Here is an 11,069-nt window from a genome sequence, read left to right on the forward strand (position 1 = left end):
ATGTATTGACTGTCCAGAACAGGTATTCGCTGGTCACACCATATGTATTTTATGTATTTAATGTTTCATCTAGGCTTCTGGCGAGGCAGAGTTCACCAATGACATGCCTTCTTCGTCAAAGAAAGGGGTGTGTGGATCTTTCAGTCCTGACCTCTCAATTGGCTGTGGTACTATTGACCACATTGATCCCTTCGGAAGCATTGGTAACATTTTCTTATTTTCTATAAATCTTCTACCTGTACTTTTTATTAACATTTACATCGATTGGTTCAATGGTGTACATATTCTCCATAGATGGAGCATGCTGCACAATAGGTTATCTTGAAACGTACGTTCCAGTTCAACTAACATGAAAAGGTAGCGACTGCTTAACAAGAATTATAGCAGAATCAGTGTAAACTTCCATGAACGTGCTGTCGGAATGCATGGATGACGCAGATATGTCACTGTGTCACCAACATCATTAGAAGCATTAAGCACACGGTCATTCTTCAGAGTAAGTAAGATAGGTCCAAGACCTGGAAGCCACAGGAAGACCTATGACCGTATTGAGCCTTGTCCTAGTCGATGCAATTCAGAACTGCTCGAGAATGTAGAGTGGCAGTCCCACTATCCACCCGGCCTGCCATCAGAAGGGGGCTGCAGGAACCTACGTTATCGATGGCCGTTGTCGCCTCTGGAGACGTCGTAACGAGGGCGCCGGGAGATGATCCATGTGGCTGAACTCTATGGTGGCTCATTTAAATGACTGATCAAATTGTTGTTAGCCCCAAGTCGTGAAGTGACCACACCTTCCGGCATTGTTTACAGTCACGTTTTTGGTATGCTCCTCAGTTGCCGTGTTGTTTTAACCAGGGGTTAACTTTTTATACCCGGGATATGGTTTGCAAAACATAAACAACAGCATGTAGGTGTATTCCTACTTATCATATAAAAAGTGGGAGTGTTTGTCCAACTAGCGCGCTTTCTTTGCATATTTGTCCGCGAATTCGAGTTCTTATGTGTGAATAGAATTGTGTGTGTGTGGCTGTGCATATGATGTTTGTGTGAGTGTGCGTGCGCCCATGTGTGTGTGCGTGTGTGTGTGAGTGAGTGAAGGTTTAGTTTTACGCCGCACTCAGCAATGTTCCCAGCTATTTGGCGGCGGTCTGTAAATAATCGAGTCCTGAATAGACAATCCAGTGATCAAAACCACTTGAGCATCGATCTGCGCAATCGGGAACCAGTGACATGTGTTTATTTTGGTGTGTTTTGTGTGTGTATTATGTGTGTGTAAAGGGGATGGCTGATGGGAGGTGAGAGGCAATTACTAACCATTCTGTTTGTACATGCAGCTGATGCCAGGGAGTTGTCGACTTCATCACAGCCAAAAGATGCAGTCGAGAATAACCTCATGCGCCAAGTTTTCCCGGCATGCATTTTGTGTCACTGAAGAGGTAAATACGGTTGAATGATTAGTCGCTAGACAAAACCCCGAGTAATTGCCTCTAAACGCCCTACAAACAGAGTTGGTTCACGTATTTTTGTTATGTATGCCGTGTTGTACCTTCATTCATTGACACCTTCTGTGAATTATGACAAAATACATTTTTGTGCAGATTACCAAAACAAACCATCTTTACCTAAGCTGTGCCATGAACAAGCACATCAAAGCTGTCAATACACAAATGTGTTCTAAAACTAGAGACACCAGACGTATACCACAGGGGAATTAGCAGTTGCTCTGGCTAGTTTTATTCTCAAGAAAACAGCTCGCCCTGATCTCACTAGTAAATGCAATTATGGCTAAAACATCGGAAAACTATAGCTTCAGAAACAAGTAGAATTGTACGCAAACAACGGTATTTTATCGTCGTAAAGTGCGTTAGTTAAAAAGAAGTAGAAATGACGTTTGTTCATGGGGCAGAAAATAATAAGCAGGAGGAACACAGTTTTATAATGATGACTTTTTCTGGAAACGGTGGTATCGTCTTACCGCCAGCGACTCAGATACAACTGGATATATTGCGGAAAGGTACCGGATTTGGATATGTTATCAAATGTTAACCATTGACCTATAGTAACGTTATATTTTGACTACCTCAGCCAGCTCCTTTTGGAGCTAAGCGGACCACCCCAGTTCCGCACAGAATGTCCACCGCTTGGGAATATCTGAGGTCACATTCAGCATGACCAGTCCACATGTTATAAAACAACACTACATATTAAAACGTATGGCCAGTGATCATTACTGGATGGATGTACATTTGAAAAGCACAAACATCTTACACACAACAATGAAATCCCAGCTGATTGAATCATGCCAGTTGCACTGAAGGCTCCCTGCAAAAACTGCTGGTCAAACGTGGGACTCTAATTCGGTATAGTGTAGCCTGCTAGTCGATCTATATTGTATACTATTGTTAGAGAGGAAATATTAAACGTGGTATATGAGCAATCTGTCTTATCCACACTCTCATATATTGTGATTCAAGCGCAGACGCCACTATTTTGTACATTCAATTGTACATTTTGTAGCAAGAAACAGCGCCGGCTTATTGATACATTTCAGTTTCAATTACACAAAAAAGAAAGTAGGTAACTTGTATATATTTGCATCCATTTTATTTGCAGCTATTTTGCAGTGGGGATGTAAAATACTCAGGTCAATCACTTGGTCTCGTAATTGCAGGTGAGTGGACGTCATTGGAGTATATTTCGAAAGTCAATGTCATGCATGAAAAGGAACTTGTGCAACAAATGTCCACTAATAAACGGTCTGGCTGTGCATTGTAAATGTGAAAGTTATTCACACAAGAGTCCAGTCATCGACTTTCACGACTATTACGGCTTTTGTAGCTTAACAGGGGAGGGGAACGGTCTGTGTGTGCGTGTTTTCCTGATCTCGTAGTGGGTGTGATCGCTGGTGGGTACGTTGATGCTGTCCCAAAGGATGTTGTGGTATGGTAGAGCTTGGATATGTCAAACATGGCGGATCTAGAGTCTTTGTTCTTCACTGAGATTTGGTGATGTTGAATTCTTACAGGGAGAACCTTGAAGTTTCACCGATATAGGACTCCCAGTTTTGTGTGGTCAACTGTACCTGAAGGTTGTGTATGGTTTACCTCCCAGGAACACAACATCAATGTTGGCTTGGTCTTTGAGGTGACAGTGATTTGGTGACTGAAGCTTTTTGTTGGCGTTGGAGCTTCTCTTTCGGTTTGAGGGCGTTGTTCATGATGCGGTCAACGCAGCTGGCAGGATAATTGTAGTAGGACTCGAAGATATGGTCCAGGTGAGTTCGGCCTCCAGTTGATCAAGTGTGGAGCAGATAATAAGGAAATATATCACCACGTCGGGCTAGTGTGGCTATTATGCGTCTTTTGACGTGTGGGGTTGATGGGTGATAAAGGTGCTGAGTGATGTGGACTGGCTTACGTTATACACTGTTGTCTTCTTTTTACACTCTGACATCTAGGAAAGTGAGTTGGTTGTCTGTTTCTTTATCCATGGTGAACTGCATTCGAGGCTTTTGGCCATTGAGGTCGTCGGGAATGTTGTTGGGATTATCATCAGGGTTGAGGATTACAAAGGCTCCTCTTTACCTGAAGATGAGGGTGATTGGCGATGTCTGAGTGTTCTGTAGTCTAGGAGAGTCATGTAGATATCGGTGATGATGGGAAAGAGGTGTCAATGGGGAGGCCGTGGGTTTATTGAAGAGTCTTGTCTTGCCAGATAATGTGCTGTAACTGATGCAGTGATTGATAAGTCGGTTGATACTGTCGGTGGAGAGGTGGGTGCCTAAGGTAACCTGGATGTCTTCTCCTCTGCTTCTGATGATGGTAACGACTTCTTCTCTGAACGTTCGTAATGAAGGACAGCAGGGTTTTCAAGGGATCCAGGAGGTGGGCAAGGTGCTGGGCAGTATTGTAGTGGACTCACTGTTTGTTTAACTGATAATAAATGTGTGAGGTGAACCATGCAGGCGATAAACTTTATGACTCTGGAGAAACCCACACATTGTGTCATTCCGACGAACAGATAAACAAAATGAGGGCGAACCGTTGATCATCAGTACACTGTCAGGTGATTTATGTGACGCAAAATCCAAATATGTGTATTCTCCAGAATCCCAGACACTCGCTGATGCAGCAGCAGACAAGGTGAAGGTCACCTACAAAGACGTCAAACCCGCCATTGTGACCATCGAAGACGCCATTAGAGAGGAGAGTTACCATGCCAACCCTATGATAGATCATAAAACCGGAGATCCGGAAGGTAAGGATGACCGTAGTTACAATCACATGCACATTCATTTGACTCTCAGACTGACAGTTGAATCGGCTACTCTAACCTGTTAGCCTCCGACCAGCACCTCTGTGAGATGTGTCCCTCAGCATGGGTCGTCTGTTCGCTGGTTCCAATCTGAAGTTATAACTAGCCCTGAACAAGGTCCACGTTTGTCAGCAGCAGCTGTGTGACATTCAACGAAGTGGCACGGTTGTCAATGTGAGCGTTGGGAAACCGTGTTCAAAGTGTATTAAAGTCATTCATCATTGGTTAGGGGGCCACAGTGATAACAGTTCTTAAACCACTAGGGAAAGTTATGTTCATTGTTCTTGGAAGTGGTTTATTAGCATAACTGCATAACTGCCCAAGGGCAAGTATTTCTGTTTAGAAACAATAAAATTGTACTCATTTTGATAACATTTATCATGCATTCAAATGTGAGTATATGAGCGCTAAAAGATGTTTTTATTCACCATGCTTTCATATGTTCAGACTGGTTGAAAAGTACAATCTTTTCAATGACTTTGCTAAATATGTTGTTAATGGCAATGTACTCAGTAAATCCAAGTGGACTAGCACTGTGTTGGAGAAAATGCACTGCATGGATATGTCCCTCCTTACCAGCCGCATGATGAGATGAAAGGACCTATCAAGATATGCCTCTATCAGATCTGTTGAACATAATAAACTGTGGCTGTTAAGTCAACATTATCCATGTAAATTTAAAAAGCTGTCGCGTATTGTCTCACTTGCATCAAGAAGACTTCAATCAAAAGAATGCTGTTGTGGTACAGTTGCTCATGATATCATTAAGCATGTGTTCATATCTTGCCGTATAAATATGATAGAAATGAACTGTATGAAAGTGTCATTGAAATACTCGATGTCGATTGCTTTGTGAACTTGTGGCAAACGATGATGACATTATGATTACATTTCTACTTGGTAGTCTTCCAGAATGTGCTGCTGACATTGATTTTGATATCTGGTGCTGCTGATTTTTTTTATAAATGCAAACATCTATTTGTGTATCACCTGTACATTAAACCTGTAATAACTATTTAAACTGTACCCTTGTAATCTTCAATTGTGGAGGAAATAAAGACAATCTATTTATCTATCTATACACTGATGAAACATATTTCACTCCAGATGCACTGAGCAAGGCTTCTCGCAAACTGACAGGCGAATGCAGACAAGGAGGTCTTTATCATTTCTACATCGAAAATAACGTAAGTTGCTGAAACTAATCTGTATTTAACCTACATCAGAGGTGTCCTACATCGGGGGCAGGGGGTGAACACTGACAAGAACTGACTTAGCTAACCCCTTGATGTATTTGCAACAATAACCAGTATATGTGTTACTTTATCAAATGCATGCCTTTCACTGATTCTCTGCAGGTGGCGCTGGCTGTTCCGGCTGAAGACCGTCTAGACGTGTACAGTTCCTCCCAGGGCACCGACATAGTTCACGCAGTCCTTTCCACAGTCCTAGGCAAACCCCTCAACTAGTACGTATCTGACACATTTCCTTTTCAGTTTCACCAAAATCAGTAAAAGGTTGTAACACCCTTGGATGCACGTGTGAGAAAAATGACACCAGGAAATGACGAAGTAGGGAAAGCAAAGTTTGCAGTGATGCATGCAAACTTTATGATTAATGATGTTTTAAGGTTTAAGGGCACCAATGTAGGTGCAACGTATTAACAATGCGATAACATAAATGATGCCAATAAATATCCCCAAAGTACTGATCTAACATTACTAGGCCTATAGACAGATTTAATGACAATGCTCAGTCTCCAGGGAAATAATAGTTATTTAGTTATTTCAACTTGAATCCGGGGCGGTGGGGTAGCCTAGTGGTTAAAGCGTTCGCTCGTCACGCCGAAGACACTGACTGACTCACTCAACAGATCCCTTCCGGAAATGATGCTGTGTAGAATATGTTATCAAGAAAGTGATTCTAAATTTGACTTACAAATATATCCCCAGTGACAGCTATGATGGTAATTATAAGGGCGGTAGAGGTGCCAGGTAAAAGTAAGAGCAGGATCCTATAGTAAGAGTCATGAATGGAATGTCATTGTGTCCTGGGCCATAACCCTATTTATAGTCATCATTAACAGGTCATGTGACCTTTCTCAATAATCAGAAGACATGTTTGATAGCTTTCATACAAGAAACACTGCATAGGTAGTGTTATTTATAACATAAGTAAGTGGTTACTAATTGTCCTTATGTTGTCCTGTTTGTCCGAATACAATTGGTACACAGTAGAAATGATCAGGAAATCGAGTCAATTTGTTATAATTAATCGGACAATATCTTTTCGCCAACGTAGCGTCAGTGGCCGCCATTTTGGTTGGTGGTCAGCTCTATGACAAGAAAGAATCAGTTTCCTATATCAATTGGTATTGTCCTTATGTGACACAGAGTGTCCGAAAAGATGGATGATGAACAAATGAGATTTGTGCTAAGATCTGACATAACAATAATAAAAGTATAACCATATATTCAGAATAGCGACTGGGACATAATAATTCGGACACTAACACGATTTACTAAAACTCTACTAAAAATTTACTAAACGGCACCAATGTCAAAACACAGAAACGACTGTCATATTGCGGGGCGGTGGGGTAACCTAATGGTTCCAGGCGGTCGCTCGTCACGCTGAATATCGGGTTCGATTCCCCAGAATGGCACAATGTGTGAAGCTCATTTCTGGTGTCCCCCGCCGTGATAGTGCTGCTAAAAGCGGTGTAAAACTAAACTCACTCACTCAATGTCATTTTGCAGGTACAAATGTAGGAAATACAGGAAAATATATAGTGTCCTTTATGCCTTAAGACAATGCATTTCTATCATAAATGCAGGAAGATATTAGACAATGAACATGTGACTTTGATAAAAACGGACATCCAGTATATATACAGTCACTATGCCTAACCTCAATGTTGTTGACAGGCCACCGCAACCTTACATATGTCAAACAGATCAAATTAGTTATTCTTTGCTATCAAGTGTGATTTTCATTGGTATCACGGGAAATACTTTTAAAAACTTCTGAGCATGAAAGTTATCAGAAAATCGTCATTAACTACTGTAGTAGGTCATTGTTTATCTGGGTCAAAAGTCGGACTTAGTTTCTATAAATAGCCACGATGCAGGAGTGTACACAAGAAATAGTCCCTGACAAATAACGTTGTTATCACTCAAAATACATTATGATTCCTTACAGTGAATAAATCTATTATTTGGAGACATGACATACATAAGCCTGTTTAGTGGTACACATTTCAAAACAAGCAACCTGTACTATAAGTATACAAAGTTATAATGGTGGGGCGCGGTGGGCGAGCTGGCTAAGACGCCAGGCTAGTGATCCAGCGAGGTTGAGGTGCCCACCTGTGACCGGGTGTAAAAACCTTGGAGTCAACTTTCTGTGCAGACTCTTTCAGTGTTGTCACAACCCCTAGTGTACAGTATACATCCCTGTGCACTTAAAAGAACCCACGAATCCGTTGGTATATGATCTGATGGTGGCCACATGAATACGTGCAAACACCTAGTTGCGGGTACAGCAACGTGCAGTGAACTTGGACAAAGTACTGTGACTATGTGTCCCAGTCCACCCAGCTGTGAATGGGTACCTCGTTAGGATGAGAAAGCCACAATAACTCGGTGCGCCTAGTGGCTGCAAGAGTTGTATACTCCCAAGGGAGTTGAGATTGATAATACGATGTGCCGTTGAGATTGACAACCAGTGATCGAGGGGAAAATACCAGCGCCTTGAGCATGCACTAGTTGCCTGGATATGTGCGCTATATAATTATCCTATAATAATAATAATAATAATAATAATCCGAGTAGAGAAGTTATCTCCAAATATCAAAACAAACAATGAATGATCACAAGAGGTTTATTTCAAAGAGTAGTGTTGGGGTGCTCCATTATATGTTTATGTTCATGAGTAGACAAACTGGGAGTAGTCATATTGCGAGTAGTCATAATGTGACGATACCACATACGCCTGTATAGCAGTACAGAATGACATCAGTAGTAATATCCTTCATGGATGTAAATAGCGTAGTAACACACAGTGGTAGTTAGGTCATGTCTGACAAGTGCTGCTACCGCAAACGTTCAGTGCTTGATAAAACACAGCTATCATTCAACAGTGAATATGCCCCCTTAAAGATGACTCAGATATGTGGACTTCAGAACAAGTTAACTGATCTTATTATTTACTTTAATGTTAACATTATGGATGGACATTTGCAATAGATCGTGATACAACGAAAATAGGTGACACTTATGATTGGGAAGGTTTTCCCCGCTTATCTTTTTGTGCTGACATTTGTTCACTCAGTTGGCACAATGAACAAACTCAAACATGCATTATTTCATTTCACATATGTGAATGTTTCAGACCTCCAAACCAAACATCTCATGCTTAGTTAGTAGGTTTACGAAACTCACCGACAAAACATTTGGAGAGAAAAGAGCCGAGATGCCCCCAGGGCCGTCCGTAAGAATGGGTGAACGACACGTGGAAATAATCTTTAGCTAACTAACAGCCCCGATCAGCTGTCTTTCATGATCTTCCCTTGGTACAATAGTCTTTCTCAGCTGACTATCGTCACTGGAAGTTAAACATTGATTAACTTTTTCCCGACCACCTACATAGAACTGAGGGAAAGTAATTTTGACAGATATCATTTAGCAACTGTCAAACATTACAAACAGGCATTCTTGAGGATCCACTTTGATGAGATATGAATCTTGTAATGAGCCCTCAAGACAACAAAAGGATCTATATTGAATCCCTGGTTTGAGACTTGAGAAACCGATCGTCATCGCGCAAAAGTGAGCAATTTTGCTTTTACAATTGATTTTCCTCTTTGGTTCAAGCCAATCAATAGATCTGGTCAATATCTATCAATATCGCTGGTATACTCACTCCTTATTGGAACCAAATGCTCCCATAACAAACACTACGTGCTATAAAGGACTGTGCTCGTCCATATACAAGTAATTATCCAACGTAACCACTGCCTGTGAAAAAACGCTGCCTGTAAAACGTTAACTGTGTTTCTGTGTTCAGCTTCAACGTGTGCACTCCTCGAGTAGGCGGGGCATTCGGGGGTAAATCATTTGGCGCCCTCCCTGTTGCTGCTGCAGCTGGTTTGGGAGCCTACAAACACAACAGGTGAGCACGTACCTGCTTCATGTACTTACTTCAGCAGATATTATGCTGTAATAATTTCACTTTTGTATTGTTATATGGACTGGATAAAACAACTTAAGCTGATTATTCCCAGGCCAGTGAAATGTAATGTTGGCCTGTCGGCGTCGATGAGAATGAACGGGAAAGACCTGCTTTGTGGGCGAAGTATGAGGTAAGTAGATTACGACAGTATCTTGACACCTTTGGTAGAGGGTGGGGTATGGGGAGTTTTTGTACAACCCAGAGTACAACCCTTTGTTGTGCCATGATCCGGTGTTCGTGTGCCCGAAATGCCTCATCGTCTTGATAGGGTGGTCAGAACAATAGTCTTGCCCTTTAGTCGTGAAAAGGGTCTTCGCACGATACGCTGTACCAGACTGATACAGCGCTGTACCACACTGATACAGAGTTCAAACCAACTTTACGGACAGAACAATTTCTGTCCCTTACCATTCACACAAATGCGCATGATCTCCTACCAACAGAAATATCGTTTCATGAATGTTGTCGTCCATGATTGATGGGGAATATACAATCGGCTATCTAATAAGCCACGTAACATATGTTATATTTGACATTACGCTTTGAGTTAGTTATAACCGTAGTTGTAGATGTACTGAAATACGAGGGTTTGAAGGTTCCCATTTATTCAGAAACCACAAAGTGGCGCGTAAGACATTTTCACAGTGACTGATATCAACATGTATTTATACAGTCACGTAGCATACTGAGGTACACGCCTTTAATGTCAGTTTTCTCCTCGATGTACCTTGAACAATTCTGACTTCTATGACAGGTGGGGTTCGACGACAGCGGCCGCATCGACGTCATCTCTTTCGAAATTTACGTTAATTGTGGCTACACTGCAAACTTTGCCTTCATATATCACGAAATCCTAACTCATATTGACCAAGGTAAGTTCCTCCTCCACAGAAAATATATAAGTCTGATATTGTGTTAGAATGACATGTTTTGGCGTCAGTGCTGTTTTACTGTTTTATCTAAAAGTCATCTTTGGATGTTGTGACCTTTCGTGTTTGATGTACGGCAATATGTCTTGCGTTCATTAGCCGACTTATAAATTCCAATTCAACAGTTTTCAAGAATGAATCTACTTTTCCTAAACGACTATTTGGTCACTCTTTTACGTTTGTCACGCATTTTCCAGGGTACCACATCCCCAACTGGAGAGTGAAAATAATTCTTTGTAAAACCAACAGAGCACCCGGAAATCCAATGCGTGGACCAGGTATAATGATTAAACTTTTATCCTTTGTATGTGTCTTACGACGTTTGTATGTGTCTATATGTTTACATTTGATCATTCATGAATGATGGACATTTTATGAAGAATTTGCACTGGCATTTCATTACAATGATGTAAGGGGCGGCGGGGCAGCCTAGTGGTTAAAGCGTTCGCTCGTCACTCCGAAGGCCCAGGTTCGATTCCCCACATAGGTACAATGTGTGAAGCCCATTTCCGGTGTCCCCAGCCGTGATATTGCTGAAAGCGACTTTAAAACATTTATTCACTCACTCACAATACTGTTTGCTATTGACCTTTG

At 41.5% G+C, this 11,069-nt stretch overlaps 1 protein-coding gene across 1 annotated transcript; it reads left to right on the forward strand.

Moving 5' to 3' along the window:
• The first annotated feature begins 143 nt into the window (after window positions 1-143).
• LOC124254544 (xanthine dehydrogenase-like) lies at window positions 144-10,702 on the forward strand. The gene is made up of 10 exons (XM_046688358.1): window positions 144-203; window positions 1,335-1,436; window positions 2,614-2,671; window positions 4,108-4,257; window positions 5,422-5,501; window positions 5,673-5,782; window positions 9,382-9,486; window positions 9,599-9,676; window positions 10,301-10,418; window positions 10,673-10,702. The coding sequence occupies exons 2-9, from the start codon at window positions 1,338-1,340 to the stop codon at window positions 10,401-10,403; spliced, it is 783 nt and encodes a 260-aa protein (XP_046544314.1). The 5' UTR covers window positions 144-203; window positions 1,335-1,337; the 3' UTR covers window positions 10,404-10,418; window positions 10,673-10,702.
• The last annotated feature ends 367 nt before the right edge of the window (window positions 10,703-11,069 follow it).

Source organism: Haliotis rubra, unplaced genomic scaffold, assembly GCF_003918875.1.
Source record: "Haliotis rubra isolate DU_JTF1 unplaced genomic scaffold, ASM391887v1 Scf574, whole genome shotgun sequence".
Taxonomy (NCBI): Eukaryota; Metazoa; Mollusca; class Gastropoda; order Lepetellida; family Haliotidae; genus Haliotis; species Haliotis rubra.

Coding starts and splice junctions, on each gene's coding strand:
- LOC124254544 (XM_046688358.1), top strand. CDS start 1,338: ATGCCAGGGAGTTGTCGACTTCATCACAGCCAAAAGATGCAGTCGAGA. Junction 1,437..2,613: donor CATTTTGTGTCACTGAAGAG/GTAAATACGGTT, acceptor TTTTATTTGCAG/CTATTTTGCAGTGGGGATGT. Junction 9,487..9,598: donor GGAGCCTACAAACACAACAG/GTGAGCACGTAC, acceptor GATTATTCCCAG/GCCAGTGAAATGTAATGTTG.